Source organism: Pteropus vampyrus, unplaced genomic scaffold (assembly GCF_000151845.1).
Source record: "Pteropus vampyrus isolate Shadow unplaced genomic scaffold, Pvam_2.0 Scaffold432, whole genome shotgun sequence".
In the NCBI taxonomy this organism is placed as follows: domain Eukaryota; kingdom Metazoa; phylum Chordata; class Mammalia; order Chiroptera; family Pteropodidae; genus Pteropus; species Pteropus vampyrus.
In genome coordinates, this window is record NW_011889213.1 from 824,551 (window position 1) to 850,451 (window position 25,901).

The 25,901-nt window shown below is 41.8% G+C and overlaps 1 protein-coding gene and 1 pseudogene across 3 annotated transcripts; one reads left to right on the plus strand and one right to left on the minus strand.

Annotated features, from left to right (window-relative positions):
• The first annotated feature begins 108 nt into the window (after positions 1–108).
• On the plus strand, positions 109–25,901 carry DNAJC7 (DnaJ heat shock protein family (Hsp40) member C7). 3 transcript variants are annotated; one of them, XM_011381230.2, is made up of 14 exons: positions 109–745; positions 11,528–11,616; positions 12,361–12,485; positions 12,878–12,991; positions 13,643–13,717; positions 17,735–17,853; positions 18,517–18,670; positions 19,192–19,356; positions 20,183–20,274; positions 22,113–22,186; positions 22,586–22,732; positions 22,975–23,127; positions 25,054–25,116; positions 25,555–25,901. In XM_011381230.2, the coding sequence occupies exons 1-14, from the start codon at positions 669–671 to the stop codon at positions 25,590–25,592; spliced, it is 1,485 nt and encodes a 494-aa protein (XP_011379532.1). In that variant the 5' UTR covers positions 109–668; the 3' UTR covers positions 25,593–25,901. The 3 variants fall into 3 exon arrangements, with proteins under 3 accessions (XP_011379532.1, XP_011379533.1, XP_011379534.1); XM_011381231.2 differs by lacking the exon at positions 109–745 and adding an exon at positions 881–1,029; XM_011381232.2 differs by lacking the exon at positions 109–745 and adding an exon at positions 8,445–8,563.
• On the minus strand, positions 15,993–17,351 carry LOC111732154 (annotated as a pseudogene).

Here is a 25,901-nt window from a genome sequence, read left to right on the forward strand (position 1 = left end):
CTAGGCTTAATGCTGAGATGGCACTCCCAAGCGGTTGACATGAAAGCAGCCTCATAAAAGGGTCGGCGTCATTAGGGTGATGAACCAGTTGGTGCTTGGAGATCCAGAGGGGATGAAAGGCGCGAGGCGAAGACGCCCTGCGTTCCCCTGGCTTGGTTGGGCTGGGCTTCCAAGGGCCGATGAAAGCTGAGGGAACCGGGCTCAGAGTGTCTCTTCTTGTCTTTTCCGAGAGGAAGCTGTGGACATATTCCAAGATCGGGAAGGTATTAGTGAGGGGGGCTCTTTCCCCTAGAGTCCTGGGTCACCGGACTCCTTTGAGACTTACAGGAGACGCTCTAGGATTGGAAGTTGCTATGGCAACGAAGCTCTCGGACTACTGAGGAAAACCAAGGCCTAGAGAGGCTACAACCTCCTGTAACCCCTTTCGACCCACGGGTAAAGTGGCGCCCCCGACGCACAGGAACCGTCCCTGGGCCCCCGCCCCGACGCGGAGACCACCGTGGACCTCCGCGGGCGGGAGGCCGCTCTGGCCCCAAGCGGAGCCTCTCGCTGGTAGACGGGCCCGAGGGAGCCCCTCTGGGCGCAGCGCCGCTGAGCTGCTCGATGCTCCAACCGGAAGTGCTCTTCTCCGCCGGCCTCCCACCCGGCTCTCTGGTCTCGGCGGTAAGATGGCGGCTGCCGCGGAGTGCGATGTGTTAATGGCGGCGACCGAGCCGGAGCTGCCCGACAACGAAGAAGCGAAGAGGTAACCGGGTAGCAGGGTAGTGGAAGGGGCGAGCTTCAGCTCCGTGGCTCTGGATAACTGGTCCCTGCCAGGACGCAACTCCTAGCTTTCAAGGCGATGCCCCGCCCTCCGTAGACCCCCCCCATCTGAAGTCCAGTCCGGATGGACCCCCTGAGGGGGCGCTCTCGGAGGTCGGTCCTCCCCTCCTGCTTCCGCCTGGTTGGGGAGCCGAGGCTCGGCCTTGTTCTGCAGCACAGAGGAAGGTCGTCCGTACAGTGGAGACCTGTTCCCTGAGGGTATCTGAGGTCTGTCGTGGGGTGAGGGAGGCGGCGCGGCGGCAATGACAACTTCCTTACATTGCTCCAGACCCCGTCTTCTCTTATTCTGTGCATTGTTGTCTGTTAGCACTTTACATCTTTAAAGCCCGTGCTCTCCACCTCTTTTCTTCTGTAATTATACCCTAGCGAGCACTGGTCTGGGTCCGAGATGATTGTGTGGCTCCATTTATTGATTGACCTGGTCGCCCCCCGCTCTGGTTACCCCAGAAGTCGAAGGTGATGGAGAAAGAAGAGTAAGGGGCTTGTTTCATGCTCTACATGTCAAACTCCTTTCCCTCTATCTTTCCATCCTCCCGAGTAAGATCCTTATTCTTCCCAGGACTGTTCTTTCTTAAGCAATGAGGAGGAGGGGGCAGCTGCCTGAGCGCGATTGGCACCACTGAGCAGCCGCAGTGGCTCGAGATTGCCATTCCGAACTAGCCATGGGAGCTGCTGAGTGCGTGATTTTCGAGAACACTCTGGATTCTGGCTACAGCTAAGGCAGATTGTTGGAAGTGAGGTTGGAACACAGTTGTTGATAGTCATACTTGTCCCGATTCTGAAGCGAAATTAACAAAAAGGTTCTGGAAGTTTGGAGACCTTTTCTTATCAGCTCCAGATTAATTGACTACAGCCCCCTCAGTCTCCTTCCCACATATTTCATGCGATCTGAAATAAGGATTCTGAGATATTTTGCTATCCAAGTTTAAAAACATAAGAGGTATTCAGTGAGACAATGAATAGTTAACAAGCTTAAGGATAGTTACTGCATCCAGTGTTCCAAGTTCCTGATGTATTGGGACCTCAGAGGCTTGACAAAGTATAGTAGGTCCCTGGGATATCAGAGAAGTTAGGATACCAGATCTAGTCTCTCTCTCTCCTTGGTTTTGAGTTTTCACATTGGTCCTAATTTCCAGATATTTTGACTTAGGCATCATCAGCATGATTAAGGAACTGCAAAATGGGAAATAAAACTACCCCCAACACAGTTTAAATTAATTGTGAGGGTTTACTTCCTTTGGAAAGAGTTTGGTGGTTCTTTGTGCTATAAATAGGGTCTTGGGTTATATGTAGTTTAAAAACCTCAGTTCTACTCAGTGTAAATCTCTGATGTAGGGAATATCCCTAATTTGTGTTCCACTTCAAAGGCCCCTATCTAAAGCAAATCCTTTTCCTTAAAAAAAAACAAAAAAACAAAAAAACTTAGAAAATAGTCTATTATAAGTTATAATAAATGAACCTGAAGTTATTTTAAGAAACATAAAACTGGTGATACTGTAATGGGAATACATTACACAAAAACATGGTATTTGGTAGCAGTACAACAAAATAAGAGGTCGTTGACTTATTTCATGAAATTTAAGATGTCTTTGATTGTAAAATACACAATTATTTTATCTACCACTAAGAAAAAAATTTATGAGAAATGTATTCCTACAAATAGACTTGTAGGTTATACATATTTATATAGATCTCTTAGACATACTAAAACATAGATGTTTATTATATACTACTTAGATGAACATATCAAAAGGAAAATATAGTGAAATAAACAAAAATCACTGTGACTTTCTGTCATCCTTACGAGGGTAAACACTGGGATCTCTTAGTAAGAAAAGCCTTGTTTATGTATGTTTTTCTAGTGCTAAAAATGGAGTGAGAATTTAGATGTTTGGAGGAAGGTTGTTTACATTTTTCAGCTATCTTGGAATCCTCCTATGTAGCCATAGCAGACGGCAAGGATAGTCCCTTACAAGTACCCTTTACTATCTGACTTGATTTGTCATTTGGCCCAGTTTCACATTTTTCGTTACAGTCTTACTACCGTTTCACTTGGGGACACAAGATTTGATGGGCCTCTTCAGTTTTTGTGAAGTCCAGCAAGGAGCCCATCCTTCCTTACATCTTGGCTGGGGCATTCTGCTGCTGCTGCTGCTGCTGCTAAATTGTTACAGTCTCAAGGGGCAAAATGAGGGGAGCTTTCAAACACTGCACCTTATGGTTACAGTCTTTTAAATGGCTACATATTTTTTTTAGTGTAACTGTCTCTAGAGAGAAAAGAAACTGACTTCATTTTTTTTTTTTTTTTGCCTGTCACTCTGACAAAGTTCTTTTCCCCTCATAGCAGCCGGGATGCTAAAATAAAAGAGGTATTAGTTGGCACTCCAAAATAGATCAGTGTTCTGTACATGAAGATTATTTATTTCCCTTTCCCCACCAGAAGAGATAAAAGCGACTTGGGAGCTATAAGGCTAAATTTCAGAGGTTTTACATTTCAGATGATTTAAAGCATTTCCCTGGGAAGTTGCTAATTGCTTCACCTAATATATAAATTCCTACCTGTCTTGAGTGAAAGCTTTGGTCACATTTCTGTGTTGGGGAACTGGCTTGGTATCTAAAGGTCTTTATTATGGTAAAATTGAAGGATTTCAAGTTGTTCATTAGTAGAGGAAGCACTGCTGTGTCTCAGCATGAATCTGGCATGACTGGATAATGAGGTCTAAAATAACCAATGGGAGCCATAGACTGAGGAGCCAGGACGTCCTCACCTGATTACTTGAGCTGATAATCTTAACCTCTCTATTTCTGTTTTCCTGATGGACACAAGCTAAAACAATTCTTTTTAGGCCCTTTCTTAGTACCTAGATCCAGTGCTAAAAATGAAGTGGAAATTTAGAAGTTTGGAGGAAGGTTGTTTACATTTTTCACGTATCTTAACTCTTTGTTAATTTTGCCTTTTATTTGTCTGTGTTTTTGGTGGGAAGCACTGAACCCTGAATTCATTTCCCAGGGTCTACTATAGTTGCTGTCAGTTTACTATGGCTTCTTGGGATGTTTTGGAGTTCATAGCCTTCACTGAAGAGACTTCTCCTCCTCTTCCTCCTCAACCTGTTTAAATTCTGAGGGCATTTATCCCCCTAAACTTTCTCTTGAAGTTCCAAGACATGCAATTAGACATTTAAGTAAGCCTGCAAGTTGAATGGGAATTTATCTTTGACCTTGAACCCAAATCAGTGAGAAACATTACTCTCAGCTTTCATTTTAATTTTGGGGTCAGAGATGAAAAAATAGGAGGTGGGACAAATCAGTCATGGTTAAGGAAGGGCTAAACCTAGGAATACAGAATCCTGAATACCAGCAAATTAATTGAACCCTGATATTAACAAGTTGCAAAATTTTTAAATAATCATAACTAGAGCAAAGGTAAAATACAGAGGAAGGCTCTTTCTGTTCCTTGCTGCTCTAATTCATATCTACGTATTAACCAGAGCCAAGGAAATTGAGTGATTTTAATAAAAGGTTGGGCCAAGTGAGTGGCAGTTGCTCTAATGTTTAGTTCATTTCCAACGACCAGAACTCTGATTGGCTTAAAGCCCGGCCATATTGTACATTCTAGCCAATCAGGGATTAGTTTGGTCATTGAAGCTAGTATTTTAAAAGTTTTATAAAGCTGAGTACTGGGCACTTGCCTTTGCTTTCTTCCTCTAGGACTTTAGAAGATTGGAGAACAATGGTCAGCGGCTGCCTAGGTGCCTTGTGGTCTGATGCAAAGTCCCTCTGAGAGCCCATTTCTCCCTTATCCACTAATGTTTGGTCCCCTTTCTCCAGTGCTGAGTGATGTGGAAGTTACTTAGAGGTCGTTCCAGGTATTCTTTTAAACTGTCTGAATTTCAGCAGTAAGAGCAGGATTCAGAGTGCACATTATCCCAGTAATATATTCATTTTGAGTGGTAGAGGCCTTTGAGAATGGTGATATGAGGAAGAATATTTGACTTTTAAAGTCTGATTCTGAGACCTAATATTTTTTTGGCATATAACTTACTGTTTGTGTGGGGAGGCCAGACTGCTGGATAAGCAAAGTGTTAAGCATCTCTTCTGATTCTAATATTCAACTTTGGGCAGGAGCAGGGCGGTGAAGCAAGCAGGACCCTGTCTCATTCTTGGAGTTTCAGTCCTGAGAGTTCTTTCTCAGGCACTTTGCTCTGAGACAGTCAACCAACCAACCACCTGTTGAACTAAGGAACCTAGAGATCTCTGAAGGCAAAATATAAGTTGACAATCTAGATTCCCCATTCTGGTTCCCACCCCGCTTCCCCTGAAAAAAAAAAGAAAAAATAACCCTCAGAAAGTTCTTCTGTTCTAGATTTTTGATGGGTGCCAGTACCTCCATGAGGGTGGGAGATGTCACAGAATGGGTAACCAAGGAATAGAAAATGGCGGGTTTGGGGATATATTATGAAAAGAAGCCTCTGGCTAATTCTGAAAAGCTAGTACTTGTATCCTAAGAGTGGCTTCAGGAAAGATTATTTCTCAGAAGCAGCTTTATAGTTGAGTATCCTTTCCCTAGGGATAATTGAAGGTTAGGTGGATGCCACAGATTGTGACACGTCCCATTTAAGGAACTGGTATAAGTTTATAACTCACAGTTGAAGCATCTATTCTGTGTGAATACCCTCTTGCCTGCATTGATGGGCTTTCCCTCCAGGTTGGTTGATTGGTTCTCGCCCCTTCCCCGCCACACCCTGCCCGCCCCACCCCCACCCCCCACGCAATTGAATGAGACAGCCAACTCCAGCATGTTGCCTATTGTCCTTCCCTACTTGAGCAGTAGAGAGTGCTGCTGCCTTGTATAGACTATCTGTGACCTGTGACTCCACTTAGTGCTTCCTGGTCCCTCTGGCTCTGCCTCTTTTGAGGCTTCCCCCTGAATATCCAGACAGAGAACTGTTTGAACTGGTATGTTCATACGTTTTGTTCATCTTCATCACCTTTCTTCTTTTGGCGGGGGAAAGCATGTGTTTTAATTGTGTTTTAAAGTGAAAATAGAAGCTGTCTATTCTATAGGAAATCAGGTAAAGGAAACTGGGTAGCCCACCTTTAGTAACAGGTAGCAGCTAGATAGAGCCCACCCTCTCTTTTCTTTGGACCATTATGAAGCCTTTATTTGCACTCAGTATGCAGCACCTTGTATATAGTATGTACTCAATCTGTGGAATTATACTAAGTTCTATATGGTTTCTATCTATCTATATAAAATGAAAATGGTCATTTCACTCCTAGACTAGTTAGACGATAAGAAAGAATATATGTATTTGGTAAGAGAATAAAAATTAGTCTCCCGGGCTCCTTTTACTTTATTCCCTCATGAAGGTCAGAGAGAGTACAACATGAAACAGGCTCTGTGACATGCCTTTGGGGACAAGAGGTCTCAGGCTGTGGGAAGGAAGAAAGAATTTCTACTCTGACACTGGCCAAGATCTCATGAATTCTGAAGGATGGAGGACATTTCAAGATCAGTGGGCAACTTGTAAATTAAACTGAATAAAAGAAATGGGTGCAACAATCATAGAGTAAGGGTGACATTTTAGAAGTAGTAAATAATAGTAGGAATGTGTAAAGGATATTTGGATATTTATGTTCACTGTCAGTATAAATTCCTATTGTTAATAGCCTGGGGATAAGAAAAGGAAAGATTTTTTTCTAAGATTCTTCCTGCCAATAAAATAGTTTCCAGAATCAGAGGCCTCTTAACACTGTGCTAACAAAAGAAATCGCTTTGTCCTGAGTTGTAATTTTTAACAAGGCTAGATTTTTCTTCCAAGAAAATGCAAAAAAAAAAGAAAGAAAAAACCTCATTCAAGCTGCTGTATCTTTTTGATTTAAACTATTATTAATACTATAGGAAGAACTGAACTTCATTAAAAATATATTATTCTAGCCAAATACTTGAAGTAAAAAAGCAGTATGTTTTTTTGTCATACAGAAATATAATCAGCATTTCCTAGATTAAGAATGTTGCAGAATAGTGAAACCATGCTGGTCTTTATTTTTTTATGCACTGAGGTGTAGAATACATCTTGAAATGATTCTGTACAAATGATGAAGCATCTCATCCCTATTTTAGTAATCTAGAAATGCATGGCATGGGAAGTGATTCCAGAGCAAACCCTGCCATGTTGAGGATGTTTTAAAAATTACCACCCAGTGAATCCTGCATTAGTGAAAGCTGATTAAAATTCCTGAATACCTCTTTAGTTGCTAAAAGATAAACTAGCTGGCCTAAGGCAAAGATCTTGCTTTAGTGTAAACTTGGAAGTATTGAGAGAAAAATGGAAATTTTTATAGGGCATCTAATTTGGGGCACATGGCAATGTCAGCTATGGTGTTTTAATATGTTTTTAACTTAGCTGATCTGTAAATGTGCAAAATTAGCCAGTGATCATAAGCCCAAGTTATCTATTTGATCACATGATGCTGAACCCTGCTAAGACCTTTGTGATACCAAATGATTCCCTTGGCAATGTTTGTTGTGGTGATTAGCATCTGTGATGAATGAGTGCTAAATTAAGAGAGAAAGAATGTAAACTGCATGATCAGAGGATATACAGATTTTTAATACACATATAGTGTACAAGAGAAGGTTTTCAGAGTTGCAGTTTTCTGATTGATGAAGTTATTTCTGAAAAATAAAGAAATACATTTTAAAACTAGGAAAGTAGACCAAGAGTGGAATGTATTCTCCTTATCTACATCTGGCCCCAGCCCTCAGCACTGATCTTATTGTGGGAGACCCTCCTTTAGCACATGCTAGAGGACAATTTTTGAAAACGTTTCAGTAGCTGTTCTCATAAGAATTTGTTGCTGGCTATTAAAGTGAAAGGATTGGTTTGGTAGAGGTAAAGACATTTCCAGCATCTCTTAGTAAATCAGAGATAAGCTTATTCTGCTTAGAGTTGACCCAAGGATTGAGTGGAGAACTGGACAAATTATTTTTAATCTAAAAACCTTGACAGTAACTGGAAGGAAAAACATAGGACTCTAGGAGTTGGGAAACCTGTACAGCCACCTCGGGTGCCTTGGTATCTTTTCCTCTGTTGGAGGACATGTGATATTATCACCATAACCACTTCAGAAGACCATTTCGAAGATCTTCATTGGAAATGCTTTAAAAATCTGAAAAAGCACTAGAGATATAGTATAGCTGTTAATAGTGCTATCATCAGGTCAGTTATGGCCAAGTTTATATTTTGCTGTGGTATTATATTTTAAGGTTTAGTCTGAATTTTATTTTGTGGCTGTAGAAGATAATTTCTGGTTTAATTTAGTCCCTTTTGGAATCTGTTTTTTTAAAAAAAGATGGTCCTGGTGAATGCAGCTAATCCTAATTCTTCTTTTCTCAGTACTGATGAATTTTAGTAGGTATATGTTGTAACCTCACTTGGTTATCAAATGAATTGACATTGGCAGTGATTGGAGTGACAGATGCCTCTGCCAGATTGCCCTCAATTCCAGTGTTAACCAGCTCTTCTCCTTCTTTTCCAGTCCCACGCCTTTGACATCTCATCCTTCAGTTCCTTTGCTGTAAGGGCAACTTGAACAAGCTTCAGCCCTTTCTCAGACTCCCAGGGCAGGACTTGAATGGATTTGACCCTGGAATTGTTCCTGATGCAGCCTTGTTCAGTTCTTGCTGCTGCCATGCTGGATTCCAAAGATCCACTTTTTCCTCGGCTGGTCTCGCAGGGTCAGGCCCATTGGTTAAAGCTTGTCGTGTATTTGGTGGGGAGGTTCAAAATGAAGGAGGGTCTCTACTTTGGGCGTTGGACCTGGAGGCAGAAAATAAGCATTCAGTCTAAAAGCACCAAGTACCCATTGTTTAGGCAGCTGGTAATCAACCATGTTTCTATGAAAATAAGTCCTTTTCATGAGGCAATTGTGTGGGAATAGCTAATTCTGGCCTGATGCTGTGCAGTGTGAGGTTAAAAACATGGTAACTTGTCACAACACAATTCTTCTTGTTCTTTCTGCTGTGGGCTGACTCTACATTACTCGCTTTGTTTGCTCTAGAATGGAATCTACTCACCATTTACTAAAATGAAATGCATTTCTTGGGGGAGGCAAAGTCCAGTTCACTAGGTCTTGCATCATAAAGAGAAAGGAGCCCTGCTCTCTCTGTGACTTATTGTTGGGAATGTCATTTTGCTTGTTTAAATCCAGATTGCAGTTCTGGAGTTGGATTTTATATGCTGGGCTATTTTCTGTCTTATTTTAAAGCAATTCACATTCATTGCCCATGTCTTGTTCCTGGCGATACAGATTAATTTTTAGTCTTAGGCAGTAGGTAGAAGTGAGTATTAAAGAGAAAGCATAACGTAGTAAAAGGTGCTCAAGCTTTGGAATCTGACAGGTGTGTGTTGACATCCTGACCTTGTGCCAGTTTTTAACCTCTAAGCCTTAATTTCCTCCTTTGAAAAATGGGAATAATGACACTCCTGTGATAAGATAATGTATGGAAAGTATCTGGCCTCAATGATTATTACTAATCTTACACAGAAATCATCCTTTGTATTTTTATTGGAAGCCAGTGCTGAACTCATTGCCTCCATAGGATTACTCTTTTACAAAAGAAAGGGCACCTTTAAGTAGCTCTACAGATTGTTTCACCTCTGACTAACAAGCTTTATACTGCTGACATGTCTGTCCAAGTGCTTAGATACCTTTGGTTTTCCTTAAGGACTTGTATATTCTTGATCAACTGAAGAAAGAAGGCTAGATCTTCTCAGGAACCGATTGGGCCTAATGTTTCCTTAGAATTTATTGCTCCATTTCTTTACAGGAATTTGACTCAACTTCTGAAATCCAGTATTGGGGAAGCCCTTTTTTCATCTGTCTTGGCATGTGTGCTCTAAAAGGATAGGTTCCTCATAGTATTTATAATACCTTCTTTCATTTCAAGTTACAGGATGGTGTACACCAGGGGTCTCCAACCCCTGGGCCGTGGACCAGTACCAGTTTGTGGCCTGTTAGGAACTGGGCTGCACAGCAGGAGATGAGCAGCGGCTGAGTGAGCAAAGCTTCATCTGCATTTGCAGCCGCTCCCCAGCTCTAGCATCACCGCCTCAGCTCCACATCAGATCATCAGGCATTAGATTCTCAAAGGAGCACCGGTCCCTGGTGCCAAAAAGGTTGGGGACTGCTGGTGTACACCATGTAGAAAGACTGCAGTTGATCCCATAAGTCTTGCAGTTGGGAGATCCCTCTTGACTTTAATAGCAGATGGCCACTTTACAGCATCGTGACAGTTAGTATACTCACATTTATGTCCACCACAGTTCAAATCTGTCAGCATTTATAAGTCATTTTCATTTTCCTTCTCCTTTCTTACAGCAGCTTTTTCATGTTAGTAGGGCTTGTCAGGACAGTGATGGAGAAGAATGGAAAGGGAGATTGCTTCAGTGAAAGGAGGGTGGCTTTGCCAGTCTGTAGTTTAAAATACATACATAAATAAATCACAAACTCCCCAAAGCCAGTGTCCATAGAATCAAACTATAAACTTCTACACCATCACCAAGGTTAAGAATTGTGTACTTTTGTCCCCACTTCAGACAGCCCTTGAACTTGGTTCTCTTTTGCATGAGTGGAGGACAGGAAAAGAAAGATTATTTCTTATATAACAAAAATGCTCAGATATTTAGTTCTGTTGCAGTAATTTTGACAATTATATTTGTCACTCAAGTTGGTCATTAGAATGATTTTGGGTATCTTCGATAGAAGTTACTAGTTTGTTCTTTTAAAACATCGTTGGTCCTGTCTTATTTGATTCTAGTTCCTTGGTCAGGAATATAATTCACAACGATAGAACATTACTCCTTTTGGAAAGTACAATTTGTCTAATGGCACAGCTTCAGAAAATGGATCTTGGGTTAAAGCAGAAATTATACTGCCCACTTGGTGGTTATGCAGGGTACTACAGAGATGGTAGAGGAGGCACTTAAGTACCCAGATAGATGTGATGGGCAGAGAGAACACCAGTAGATGGGTACTTCTTAGAGCATGGCACTGGCAGCCTGCATCTCTTATGTCCCTGTCATCCAAGTCCTTGGTCTCTGCTGTCACTCAACTCTGTCCTCCATCTTAAACACCAATATGCTATGCTTTTAACTCCTTTGCCATCTGCTTTTGCTCTGCTTGTCCTTCCAGTGACAAATGCATGAGCCATTTTTTCAAGAGAATAAATCATTAAAATTCTAAGGATATGACTCACTTACATTGAGAAATCAGTTGCCCCTGAATAAATTACCTTAGCTCATGTTTTGTAAGTTTGCTAAAATTGCAGCAGTTGTGACACAGTGGAAAGGAAATAAATATAAAGATTCAGTCTCTCTGAGAGAATGTCTAAATTTGCCTGTCTTAGGAAAATGACCAACTATAGGTGGGCATAGCGAGGTAAGGCAGGTGACATGAGAGAGGTTTTCTTGATTTAGTTTGAATGTATCTAACAAAAAGTAGCATCTGAAAAACCTGAATTCTTCCATTAGCACCTCCTTTTGGTCCATCAGCCAATCGAAGGAATCTATAAATTCCGTCAAGTATTATCACTTTCAGCTCAATGTGCCAGGGACTGTAGACCAAAGGTTGCTTCCCTGAGGCTACAGAGCTTTCTGCCTCTGTAAGTAGTAACATGATTCTCTTTCTCTTTCCTTTTCAGGGAAGCAGAGTCTTTCAAGGAACAAGGAAATGCATACTATGCCAAGAAAGATTACAATGAAGCTTATAACTATTATACAAAAGCCATAGGTGAGAAGGACCTAGTGCTTATGCTCAAAATAATTTGCCAGATACTGTTATAAGTAGTTCCTCTTTAAGAAGTTGCCTTTTGCTAGTGGGTTGTACCTGTTACTATATTAACACCTTCAGGCTTAATGAGCTCATGAGGGGAATTACTTTTTTCTAGCTTAAGCGAGTAGTTCTTCTGGCAAATTAAAAACAATTCCATTAATTCCAGACGTTATGGCACAAAGATGCCCACCTAAATTCATTTCAGCCATTGCCAGTTCATTTACTTACTATCTTAGAAAATCGTCTTTATAGATATTGTCAGGTCTTAGTGACCTCTCTGCTCACTTTGCCAGCATATTTTAACCCCATGTTGGCATTTTTCTCACCCAACTTGCTTTATAGGCTCTCTACTCCCAGCTAAACAAATGCAAATACATTTTCATATCTTACTATATAAAACACAGTTCATTAAAAAGATAAGTCTGTTGACCCTGCCCTCAAAAGATAATCAGTGTACTTTAAAACTAAGTATAAATGATTTTTAAATAGCTTGTTTTCTTTTTTAAATTGGTTGCACCATTGCTGCTTGCTATTCATTTGCAGAGTTGGTCAAAAATTTGGCCATGGCCTTTTAAAGAGAGTGTGTCACCATTCTTATTATAGTTTAATTTCCTTGATATAGTTCTCAGGGAAGTGGCCTGTGAGTTTTTGAAGCAGTGACCCATGCTAAACTTTGTTTTACATCCTCTGGCTTTTCTATAGATATGTGTCCTAAAAATGCTAGTTACTATGGGAATCGAGCAGCCACCTTGATGATGCTTGGAAGGTTCCGGGAAGCTCTTGGAGATGCACAGCAGTCAGTGAGGTTGGATGACAGTTTTGTCCGGGTATGTAATGGGGCTCTTTGGGGAGGACTGAGTTGCTACAGTTGAGTTCCTCTAGCCCAGGGTTTCTCAGTCTCAACACTGTTGACATTTTAAGGCCAGATAATCCTTTGTTGTGGGGGAGGGGGCTCTCTTATACATTTTAAGGTGTTTAGCAGCATCCCTGGCCTTGAACCACTAAGTAACAGTAGCATCCCCTCCCTCGCCATTTGTAACACCCAGAAATGTCTCTAACATAGCCAGTGTCCCATGGAAGGCAGAATTGGCCTGGTTGAGAACCACTGCTTGGCCATTTTCATCTCATGTTGGATTTGTGTGGGTGTTTGTTGCTGATTTTGATTTTTGTCTGCTTGGCCACTAAGGCTCCTTGTCTTCTCTCTTTGTGTTTCTTCTAGGGACATCTACGAGAGGGCAAATGCCACTTATCTTTGGGGAATGCCATGGCAGCATGTCGCAGTTTCCAGAGAGCTCTAGAACTGGATCACAAAAATGCTCAGGCACAGCAGGAGGTATGGGTCTCGTTGTGTCTGTGGTCAGCAGAGGCAGTGGGTATATTTGGGAAGAATAATGACTTGAGAGTCAGAACTGAGATCTAGTCTCACTTCTGCTATCAGCCACACCTGGGTGACTGTAGACAAGTCTCATAGTCTCTCCTTACCTGTCAAAGCAGTTTTAAATATGATTTACAGCTTTAGAAATCTGTGAAAATTGGAGATTTCTGAAACAGCTGCAGAGCTAGGCAGATGCATCAAGAACTGATTTGAGTGAAGTTAAAGAATTTGAGTAAATTGAAATCCTGGTTAAATCTGTAGCAGCTGAAACATGTTTAGTTCCATCTCCAAATACGTTCATTTTACCCCTGGATGCATTTTAGTGAGAATCTTCAAACTACTGCTTAGTCCCTGATAATGCCTTGCCTTTATTTTCTACGTATCAAAGCATGACTCAGATTGCTGACTTTAAGTTCAAACTGAGGGTGAGGTTTAGGCCTTAGCCTTTCTCTTAAGGAGTCTTGGCTGCATCGCCACCAGTTTGATTTGTGAAAAATCTGTGGTTCTGATTTCCTTGAAGTAACAAATTCATCAGGGTTTTATTGATTTTTGTGGTGGTTGAATCTACAACTTCATTAAAATTTTCCCTTATTTGATTTTCTGGTGTAGTTCGAGAATGCTAATGCAGTCATAGAATATGAGAAAATAGCAGAAACGGATTTTGAGAAGCGGGATTTTCGGAAGGTAAGGTACAACTATGAGGAAATGTCATCTGCCCTTTCTCACAAAGTTCCGTGTGTGTGTGTGTGTGTGTGTGTGTGTGTGTGTGTGTGAGAGCGAGAGAGAGAGAGAGAGAGAGAGAATGAAGAGGGGTAGTATGGTACTGTAGTACAGAAGATCTAGAATAGTAAATTATCACTTTGACTTTGACTTTTTTTTACTTTCTTTTTTTAAGACTTTATAATTTTCTTAGAACAGTTTTAAGTTCACAGCAAATTGAAAAGAAGGTACAGAGATTTCCCATATACTCCCTGCCTCTGCACAAGCATAGCGTCCCCCATTGTCAGTATCCCCCACCAGAGGTACAGTGATTACAATCGGAGTTTTTGGCAGTTATGAATAAAGCTACTTTAAACATCCGTGTGCAGATTTTTGTGTGAACGTAAATTTTCAACTCCTTTGGGTAAATGCCAAGAAGTGTGATTGCTGGATTATATATATAGTAAGAGTATATTTAGTTTTACAAGAAATTGCCAAACTGCCTTCCAAAGTGGCTGTGCTCTTTTGTATTCCCACCAACAATGATTGAGAGTTCCTATTGTTCCACATCCTCACCAGCAGTTAAAATATTTTTTACTAAGGTACTTACTTATATTTGGCTTTATGATAAAAAGCAAAATGAGTTTTGTTACTTGAGTTTGTTCCTGTTTTTTGATGTAAGATAGTGGCCTAAAAGAGTACTTTTAGGAAAAAAAAGGAAAAAGCCAGTCGGAATTAAATATCGAGTTTGGATAATTCACTTATATTTGAATAATGAGAGCTAGCTTTAACACATACTTTATGGGAACTGGATAGAGCTAGAAATCAAAACTAGAGAGAGACCCTTTTTACATTTTGAATAGTGTACATAACCTGTCATCACTACCTTTTTGACATTAGGCTTTTCTACAAAAGCACACTGCTGTCCTTTATGGAGCTGTGTGATAGATCATAGAACTTTAAATCCAAAGGGTTGGCAAATAGGAAACATGTGAAAAGTATAAAAGTTACAGATATCTTTCTGTGTCTTGTAGTGGTTATGCCTCATCTGTATAATTCCTAGATCCCTTCTTTAGATGGTACTTTGAAGTAGCTTTTACTAGAGTTTCAAAAGGGGAGATAAATGGCCCCCAACAAGTTAAAAACCACTGATCAGGATCGATTTTCAGGGTCACTTGAAGTTTGTAAGTACCATCCAAGGAATGTAGTTTTCATATCATTTATGAGAATTTGCTACGTGCTTTCCACAGCAGGTATTCAATAAATGTTTGATAAAAGGGTACAGTTAAGAATATTCTTAAGTCACACACTGTTGAGGTCTTTTATTTGGTAATAAATATGTATATGATTAGCTTATGCAGAGTCCCAGTATTAACTTACTAGCATTCCTCTTCTGTCCATTGGTTTTAATAACCATGGTGTCTTTGTGGTGCGATTTGTAAGTTTTGTTTTTGTGTGTATGTGTTTGGAAAGCAATTCTGCCTCCTGTCGTTTCTGAGATATACATAGGCAAAAGCTTTGTCTTGAAAGGCAGTCTTTGGGTTTCTTTTCTCTCTTGCCACTCTGGAACCAGGATCTCCAGTTTGTGACAGAATCCTCTGTTTGTGATATCCCAGTCCCCCCCCACCACCACCACCACCATAGCTCATGGTGATGTCACAAATGAAGAATTATGATCCTGGCAGGAGAAACAAATGAAGTTGGAAGAAACAAAGATCTCCTTTGCCTGCAGCTGTCCCTAGGCATAGGGAGGTGGGGGCGGTAAGTGAAGCACTGAGCCTCCAACTGACACTCCCCACGATAACAGAACCATCCCTGTTCAGAACATTGTGAAGGCAGCAAGGTGTGGCTGCTCGTTTTGACTGCTCCCTCCCTGCCTCTGTTCTTTTTACATTTAAGGGGAAAAAATTAACACCATGATTCTATCCCCTGAATTTTCATATAGTCCTTAGAACTTTCAGGACAGTAACCTGTGCCACATCCCTACCACTGCTGTTAATACTGCAGGTCTCCCCAGTGGAACAGCTCATGGTGTTCACCTACTTCCTCAGATTTTTAAATTTAATTTTCAAATAGGTGCTTTTTGTGGTTCAAAAGTTAGCAAGTATAAACATGTTCAGTGATCAGTGTTGCCCCAGACTTGTCCTCCACCTTTCTAATTCTCACCCTAAGGTAACCACTGTTCTTGTTTCTTCTATTTTCTTCCATAATTTTCTACATATATAAGCAAATACAAAAATAGATTTTTTTTTTAAACAATTGATAGTCAATTTATTAAAAAGGTTGATTTAAGCATCTGCAGTGGTGACTTCATCCTCGACTCTTGACTCAGTACTGATGGAAGTAATCTGCTGAACAATCTCAGAATGAATCGGTTGTGGATCCTCATGTGAAAATGATTCCAAGTCTTAGACCCTTCTCCACAGAGAGTTTTTCTTACAGTGATTCTCAGAGTCTTGGTAGGCATCTGAACTGGTCTTTTCTCTTTGATATTTTCCTTGCACCTCTGATCAAGTCAGCACACACCTTCTCCAAATATTTTACGTTGCGGCTGGTTAGAGTAATTCTGATTCAGTGACTTGCCACCTCAGGTTCCATGGGTGTCTCTCCAGTATCTTAAAAGCCATGGCTGCGGTGTGGCTTCCTGACTGAGAGGTTCCTTAGTGAGAGCGAGCAGCAGTGAGGCGGGAGTAGGAGCGGGCGGAAGAAACTGCTGCAGCTGCATCAGCATCTTGCTCCAAGAACTACAAATATAGATTCTTAATTGTATTTATTTATTAATTTATTTTTGCCTGAAAGGTAATATTCTTTACATAGTCCTGTATCTTGCTTTTTTCCTTTTAATAGACCTTGGAAGTCTTTCCATATTAGTACATGGAGAGCTTCTTTGTCCTATTTTAGAGACATCGTATTCCATTGTATGAAGACCTACATTATCTAACTGGTGTCCTGTTGATGGAATTTGTTATTTCTGCTCCAATTTCAGATTTCATCTTTTCCTGATCTCCGTGGCCAAATTCTTAGAGGGAATGTGTGTGTCCCTAAACTCCAGATTTTTCCTTTTGGGTCAGTTATTTTTGGAGGAGAATATGATTCAGCAGGCACCTCCCAGGAATAGTAGCTAAACCAGAGATGAAAGCTCAGAGAACAAACTTCTGAAAAGGGAAAATGGAAATATATGCAGAGCCTTTATGAAGCCGAAAGAGTGAACTAATCCAAGCTCTGTGTGTATATGTGAGGGAGAGAGACAGAGACAGACTTGGCTTTTGGTTTGTATAGCACCATGTTGGGTATAGTATGGTAACCTGATACAGTCTATTTAGGACTATTTAAAAGAATTTTTTATTGGTATATTTCTGTACTAATACAAAAGTGGAAGAGTAGCCAGCAGGATACTCTGAGATGTGAGGCTCATAGCACAGGAAGGTGAGGAGTGTGAGCAGTTTCAGTAACATAGGGAGCAGTGATTCCATACCAAATTATTTTTGGTACTCCTTTTCTTACTAGGCTAAGTGTGATGAATTATGCAAAGTGGCAAATAACAGTTTCCACAGGAGAAGAATGTGAGTTTTGATCACAGTCTTTGTGGATATGATTCACCATGGAGGCAGCTTAGCATGGCGATTAAGGTTATAGGCTCTGGAGTCTTCATGTCTAAGTTCAAATCCTGTTTCTATCACTTACTAGCTTTGATGACCTTGAACAAGTTACTTGATCTCTGTGCTTTAGTTTTCTCATCAGTAAAATAAAGGTAATATTACCTATTATAAAATTGTGTGAGCATCAAATGGGTTAATATATAAACTATTCAGTAAATGTTTGCTGTCATCATTATCTGGATCAGCCGCTGTCCTCATTTCAATGGTTTAATCAGATGAGGTAAGTATGTTCTTAAACTCTGATATTAATCTCCTTTGAATCTGTCTGTTGCCTGTGACCAGACTTGAAGACATTTCTGGAGTCCAGGATGAAGAGCCTTATTTGCTTTCTTCCTCCCTATAGGTGGTTTTCTGCATGGATCGTGCCCTAGAATTTGCCCCTGCCTGCCATCGCTTCAAAATCCTCAAAGCAGAATGTTTAGCAATGCTGGGTCGTTATCCAGAAGCACAATCTGTGGCCAGGTATAAAGTTGGGCCAGTTCTGCAGTGAAATGCCGGATTCTACTGGACGGGTGCTATCTGGTAGCTCTTTACTGCAGAAGCTACTGTATGTCCTGTAGGTAGGGCTGATCAGACCTTCCTGGGACTTAAAGCCAAAGATGAGACTGATTTGAAAACCCATAGGGAATATAGGAGTATAGTAGGTACTTGAGCTGTATGTGAAAGAACAGATGTGTGAATTTGTTTTTAATTTTTAAATGTCCTTTTCTGTCTATTCTACAGTTTTGCAAATTGTAAAGGGCTAGATAGTAAATATTTTAGGTTTTCCAGGGCATTTGATCTCCGTTGCAGCTATTCAAGTCTGCCATTATTGTGTAAAAGCATCCATAGATAATAGACAAATCATGTGGCTGTTAGTCAGATTTTATTTACAAAACTGGTGGCAGGCAGGATTTGGCTCTGTGGGCTATAGTTTGCCAATCCCTATTGAGACACAAGAAGTATATTAAAGATAAATATAGGTGGTTTATTTGAGGAAAGTTTGGGAAGAGTTCTTGGTAATCTGTCTACCTTTAGATACTTTCATACTAGATACATAGTCAAGAAAAAACTTGGCCACAAATTATAGTAAAGGTGGGGAGATGCAAACCACAGCTGAATGTGCCCCTTTTCTGACTATTGCAGTGACATTTTACGAATGGATTCCACCAATGCAGATGCTCTGTACGTACGAGGTCTTTGCCTTTATTATGAAGATTGTATTGAGAAGGCGGTTCAGTTTTTTGTACAGGCTCTCAGGATGGCTCCCGACCACGAGAAAGCCTGTGTTGCTTGCAGAGTAAGTTCTAGGTATCAGATCTGGGTGGGAAAGAAAGCTTCCTTTTTGAGCCTTTAAGAGAGTTGAAATGGAACGTTTTAAAATCACAAGGAATATGATAGCTCCTCTTCTGCCTTGCCCAGGGTGCTTGGTCCTTTCATTAGAAATGATTTCAGGACTGCTTTTAATTTCCGAAAGGTAAATGTGATCAGATAAGGTCAGATCCTTTTAATGTCCTAAGTGTTTTTTTCTTTTGTTCTTCCTTCAGTGGAGAAAAGGTAGTAATGCTTGTCTTGGGGAATAGAGGTAAACCCTGGGAAGCATAGGCCCCCTTGGCACTTTGTGAACCTTGGTTTTCCCCATTCATTCTATAGGAAGCACGATGAGGAACAAATAGCCCAGAGGGTGGAGGGGCGGATTGGGGGCACTGTGTGATGCTAAACCACTGGAATCTCAGAAGTTGAAAATAGACTCTGGCCTCTCTGTGCAGTAGTCCGAGGCTTTCTGGATGTGAACTGACTGCCCCTTGCTTTTCTCTGTAGAATGCTAAAGCGCTAAAAGCAAAGAAAGAAGACGGGAATAAAGCCTTTAAAGAAGGAAATTACAAGCTAGCCTATGAACTGTACACAGAAGCCCTGGGGATAGACCCCAACAATATAAAAACAAATGCTAAACTCTACTGTAATCGGGGTACGGTTAATTCCAAGGTAAGCACTTGGTCTGGGTCTTGGGGCCTATGGAGATATCTTTAAGGGACGTGGAAGAGGTCTTGAGAAATCAGAATGAGGGTTAACCAGATTGTTGGGGAGGAAGTTGTTTTGGTTAGTATCTCAGCTTGTTAGGAACTTCCTCTTGTAAAGCAAGCTTTATATTTTCTGTGGAATTTAGGGGCACTTGAGGGACAGTTTGAAAGGATATTCCCACCTGTTCTTTCTCAAGATCACTTTCCTCCAGTAAGAGAATGACCAGAGGCTTTGGGATAATTTCTTTCAGCAACTATTGTTGCTGCTTTTTGCCTAAACAAGTGATTATTTCCTTTTTTAAGAATAATTTAGAAGAATTGAGAGTATGAGACAGGCGTGGTTTTTTTTCTTAAGCATAACTGATGGTCACTATGCTCAGTTGAAAATAGCCTGAGTGCCCCTGTGTTCCTACACTATAAGAAAGCAGAGTAGGCTCCTTGCCCTTGCAGAGTTGCAGTAGTTAAAAATTCCAGTAATCCTGATCCGTTTAGTTGACCTCTGGAAGAATGGAGAGCACATTTCCACATCTTGGTTGGACACTAACCTGGAATGGTAGAAGTGGTTTTATCCTTGCAGATAAGTGTGCCTGGCTTCCATTACTTAGAAAAGAAACCAGTTTTGAATTTGGTGTCCTTAGCCCTCTGAGAATACTGGCTTTTCCGGTGACCAAGAACAAGTGTGACAGTTAGGGAGCCAGCAAGACTGATCTTAGAATTTTGAAGCCAAGCTCACAGTCTGGGCTCCTTCAATCACCATGATGTGAAGTATGACTGCTCTCTCTCTCCTGAAGCTTAGGAAACTAGATGATGCAATAGAAGACTGCACAAATGCAGTGAAGCTCGATGACACTTATATAAAAGCCTACTTGAGAAGAGCTCAGTGGTGAGTGCCTCTAGTGGGTGGGGGAAAGAGGGAGTTGCTGCTGGCCTGCCAGGGGAGTTGCATTACGGATGATGAAGCAGACTTGGGGATGTTGTGAGGTCATTTGGTCCTTCCCCCTGCCTCTAGGTGGGATTGTTCCAGCCCTAGACTATCTTTATAGACCTCCAGCGGAGGAGATTGCACAAGCTCCCTCAGTCTCCCATGCCTGTGTCTTACGCCCCTCACGGTCAGTAAGTTTCTTCTGATGCCTGACCCAAATTCCTTTTGTTAAAGTTTAAATCCATTTCCTTTGGAGATTTTGTTTTGTGTTGTACACTTTTGCTCTAACTTGGCACAGTGCTTGGCACATAGTAGGTGCTCACTCAATAAATGTTTTGTTGAATGAATGTATGGTGCTTGGAAAAATTTAAAATGAAGTATCTCACACCAGAGCCTTACCAGAGGCCTGACTGCTACCCCAGTCTGCCTCAACTTACCCTTAAAGTGGGGGAGATGTCAGATCTTTGCTAGATCTCTCATCATGGGCTAGAGTTTTCCATTTTCCCTAAAGTTCTTAGTTTTCTACTTTTTCTTCAACTTTAGAAAAAATTTTAATGTAAAGATGTCTTAAATTTTTTAAGTATGAAATAAAAATGCAAATCACTATAAGTTAGGCAAACACATTATATGTAGGCCTGGAACATTCATCAAGGTTGCTTACTTGTCAGATCATTATACACCCAGGGCTATCAGTTACCAATTTTCTTTTACTCTAGTTTATATTATACTTCATTGTGTAAATGGGTTCTCCAAGTTAGTAGCATTTGTGCCCTGTGTCTGCAGAGCGTGGTTTTATCATTTTTTAAAAGTTGTGAATCAAGGCGTTGCCAGGAAGTCAAAAATGCTGCAGATGTTGGGCTTCCCTTTGGCCAGCGACATCAGCAACACTCCGCTGCCCTTGCCTCTGAGCGTGGTAGGGCTCTGGTGTTTGCGAAGATGGGCCTTGTGGGAGCAGTGGAGTAAAGTGAATCTCTCTTGTGTAGCAGCTGGCTGCACCAAATGGTCACTTCCTACTCCCCAGCTGATGGTGTCTGTCTCTGGAACTCCTACCAGTCTGTTTAACTAGTAGGCCAGTCTTGGTGCCATTGATCTTATCAGCACAAGGAAGATGCCACTTTGCTTCTGTGAAAGAGACTTAAAAGGTCTGGTAATCAGCCTATCAAGCTGGATTCCTCCCATCTTGGGCCAGGGCCCCTCCTTTCATCTGCACAATCAAAATGGAAGCAAGCCTGTTAAGTTTAGAGTGTCCTTTTCTGTCTCACCTACATCTCTCAGATTGGTCTTAATGGAAGCATTTGCCAGCAGCCACCACCTTGACGCTGATCCTTCTAGTGGCTCACTAATCCCACTTCTACTCTGGATTGGAGCTGGCCCTGCATGTTTATGGCACTGTAGGTTCCAAAGCTCTTCCATATCCATTTATCTCACTTGATAGTTTTTCTTGTGTGTTTCAGTCCCAAGTAATCAAGTAGGTGTCTTCACACTGTCTTTCCTAAGGCAGGCCAGATGCCTCTTGGTGGCTGTTTGTGAAATCAGAAGAAACTTTCTCCTCTTGGTTGCTTTCTGCTCAGAGCAGAATATCACTTTGCTGGTTGTGTGCAAATGGCATGAGACCTATCTCTTTTTTTCTTGAGCAACTGGTAGTTAATTTTTCTCACAGCTAGCTTAAGGACTCCTGTTTCATGAAGCACCTCAACCAAAAGTCTGTGTATCTTGCTTGAGCCATACTGCTTCCCCTAGAGTTATACTGAAGGCTATTGCTATTTATGTCACTCTACTGTTTTATATTTTCTTCTCAGTTACATGGACACAGAACAGTATGAAGAAGCAGTGAGAGACTATGAAAAAGTTTATCAGACGGAGAAAACAAAAGGTAAAGGTGTTTGGGGGCATGTTTTCTCAGGGAACTGTGTGGTCTTACTTGGAGGCCCTAAAACTAGACACTGGCAAAGTTTGATTCGGGGGTCAGGGTTGTAGCTGGAGCTGATTTGATTAACAGCCAGGAAGAAGTGAACAGAGAGCCTGAGTGTGGGACGAGGCACCTATTTTCTGGTCCCAAATTCTCCCTGTCACTGTCACTTCCTTTTCTGTGTGATGAGGCTGATGTGAAGAACCTAAGTATGAGTAGATTTTTTTAATCTCCAGGAAAAATACCGCCATAAAAGCCCCTGGTGTGGTTAACAAGGCTTCCGACGCCAAGGCCATCTGGGCTGGGACCTGGTAAGGGAAGCGAGAATCAGAGTTGTCCTTGATGCTAGATGTCTCCCTCTAGAACACAAACAGCTCCTGAAAAATGCACAGCTGGAACTGAAGAAGAGTAAGAGAAAAGATTACTATAAGATTCTGGGAGTGGACAAGAATGCCTCTGAGGACGAGATCAAGAAAGCGTATCGGAAACGGGCCTTGATGCACCACCCAGGTAGAGCGGTAGGGGGCGGGGACCTTGTGGGAACAGCAAGCCAGGCCAGCCCACTACCAGACTCAGTCCAGAATGAAAGCTTCAGAGAGGCTCTTCATCTGGGAAAAAGGTCTTGCCAAGTTCAGTACCCCCCCGACCTTGGGAATTACTGAATTCTAAAGTCAGACATAATATGATTTTTTGCTTTAACTTTGTTTTCTTGAGACTCTGAGACAGTTTCTTCCTGTACCCCTCCCATTTAGATCGGCACAGTGGAGCCAGTGCTGAAGTTCAGAAGGAAGAGGAGAAAAAGTTCAAGGAAGTTGGGGAAGCTTTTACCATCCTCTCTGATCCCAAGAAAAAGACTCGCTATGACAGTGGACAGGACCTAGATGAGGAGAGCATGAACATGGGTGGTGAGTTGGTTGCAACTGTGGAATATTAGAATTATTTCTAAGGACACCCCAGAGGGAGATTCTATGTAATCACCCAGAGACACACAGTGACTCATATAGTGCACCCTTGATGAAGATCTCTGATGCATGAGGCACTGTGTTGGGTGCTGGAAGTAACAAAAACGAATCAGATAGGCCCCCTGACCCCTGACCAGTCCAGGGATTTGCAGACTCTAGCCCACGGACCAAATCTGACCCCTGATCTAATAGACATAGAATCCAGTAAGTATAATCAGGTGTAGCAAGGTACCCAGGATGCAGAATAGGCCTCAAGGAGTAAGCACTAGCATGGAAGTACAGAACAGCATAGCACCCTTGGGAGCTGTAAGGGGTTCAGTCAAGGATAGAGGGTGCTCAAGGCAGGCAGTGGGGAGAGATGAGGTCAGAAAGAGCTAGAGTAGACCTCAGAAGGCCTTAGGGGCTGGAGTAAGGAATATGGTATTCTCCTATTGGCTGGAAGATATTTTGTCCCCCACTGTAAAATGTATGCTGACATTTATGTGCATCACACATTCCTGTAAGTCCTCAGAGATTTTAATTTCCCGCAGACTTAGAATGACATAAAGCACAGCTGTCAGCATCACTGCTCACTGTGAGTGCACTCAGAGATAAAAGAGGCCTTGAACCATGCCTAGCTCTCATGCCAACCCTTTCTCCTCCACTAAGAAAATGTTTAAATGTTGGAATTTAAAATAAGACTGATATATAGGAAATCCTGATCTCTCCATTCCAGATGGGGTGTGTATTTTAAAAACCTAGGCTTACCAATAATAAACAGTGCTCTACTCAGCAGTTGAGAAGAGCTATAAGCAATTGAAAGCTATTGAGGGGTTTTCAGTAGGAGAGCTATGGACCAGATTTAGGCTCCAGAAATACATTTGTGATGGCAGTCAGAAGTGATTTGGAAGAAGAGTATAGCGGTGGAGGGAAGATACAGTAGATAGGAAAGAACTGGAGGGCACAGTTGGGAAATAGTAGTGGACTCAGCAGGAGTTTGTTGCTGAATTTGTTGGGAGACGGCAATAACCGAGTTGAGAGTGGCTTTGGCATAGCTAACTCCGTGGGGCCATTCATTGAGTGAGAGGACCCAGGAAGATGAACAGATAGGCTAGCAAAGAATTCACTTTGGGACATAACTCAGCTGGTGGAAATAAATCTTTCTAGATAGCTTCGGTGGTTATGCCAGGTAGGGACATCAGACCTGCTGTGGCCTGGTGACAAGGGTACAATGTTAAGAGTCAGACAGGAGTTGGCATTTTCAGTTCTGTTGCTTTTACTGGCCACACACTATAGGGCAAGTTACTTGAAATCCCTACTTATGTCCTGTTGAGTATAAATTGAGAATACTCTGACAGACTATTATTAGGATTAAATTATATAATGTAAATACCCAGGGCTGTGCTTGGCACATAGTAAGTGCTTTAATAAACCACAGCTTTTTTTCTGGCTTACAGTCTAGACAGAGCATAGAATCAAACAGATACAATAAATCATAGGTGTTTTATTCATTCTTTGTAGTATGTGATAAATTTCAGCCTTTTTAGTAGCAGCCGCAGCATCATGGGGCGTGTGGGGAAAGTCTGTGTCTGTGATGCAGTTGGCACTCCCAGTTGTGGAGGAGAGGGCCAGCAAAGTAAGTTGAGGCAAAGAATGCTTCCCTTTGGGACTGCACTTGGAAAGAGAAGGGAACATACCCTAGGAGGATCAAGTGGGAAGGTTTGCATGGGGCAAGGCAGATTTGCTCACCTCTAGTTTAAAGCTGGGGAAAAGAAAAAAGTGATAGTATCTGGGAAAGAACGCTTTGGAGACCCAATCTCAGTGTCATACGTTCCCCTTCAAACAATTTTTTCACCTTGTTCCTTCCCTGTTTCTCACCTCGCTCCACAGATTTTGATGCAAACAATATCTTCAAGGCCTTCTTCGGTGGTCCTGGGGGCTTCAGCTTTGAAGGTGGGTATGTCTGCTGTTCTTGGGAGTTCCCAGGTCACAAGCTGACACAGCGACTCCCCAGTTAGGCAGGGGGTTTCATGAGTGGAGGCAGCTGAATTCTCATCTAGCAGGGCCTCTCTGTCCACTCAGGTCTTCCTGAGTGAGGATGGAGTGTCCTGGGCACATCTTGCCTTGGGACCATTAGTGCCATACCTCCACAGGGTCAGGGAGGCATTATTAAGCTGCCTACTACCCAGGCTTCTCTGCATGGGAGGTGTTAGAAGCTACACACACATGCTCACATGCTCCTTACACCCCAGGGCTCAGGCTGTTTGATACCCATAGAGGTTTTTTCTCCACGTTTGAACCAGCCCTTGGAGACTTTTCCATTATCAGAGAGCAAAGTGATCTTCCCTAGAAAACCCAGAATCAGCTAACAAGCCCGTCTTTCCTTTACAGCATCTGGTCCAGGGAATTTCTTTTTTCAGTTTGGCTAATGAAAGGAAACCATCCAGAACCCAGAAAATGCAGACTTGCTCAGTTTAACCTTGAATGTGGACACAATTCACCTCCTCCCTTCATCATGTCTCCATGTACTTAGAGCAGTTTCGTTTTCTGTTGGATGCCCTGTATCTGTGAGTGGGTGAAGGAAAGGGAGCCAACACCGAAGACTGCGGGTAGGGGAGGGAGGCGGGGGGTGCACAGGGAGGGAGCTTGTGAATTTTTGTTTTACTGTTTAACTTTATTAAAAAAGAAAAAAATTAAGAGAATAAAATGTTTTCACCCTTTCTGGCACTTTGCTCTGG

Coding starts and splice junctions, on each gene's coding strand:
- DNAJC7 (XM_011381230.2), top strand. CDS start 669: ATGGCGGCTGCCGCGGAGTGCGATGTGTTAATGGCGGCGACCGAGCCG. Junction 746..11,527: donor GACAACGAAGAAGCGAAGAG/GTAACCGGGTAG, acceptor TTTCCTTTTCAG/GGAAGCAGAGTCTTTCAAGG. Junction 17,854..18,516: donor GAAGCACAATCTGTGGCCAG/GTATAAAGTTGG, acceptor TGACTATTGCAG/TGACATTTTACGAATGGATT.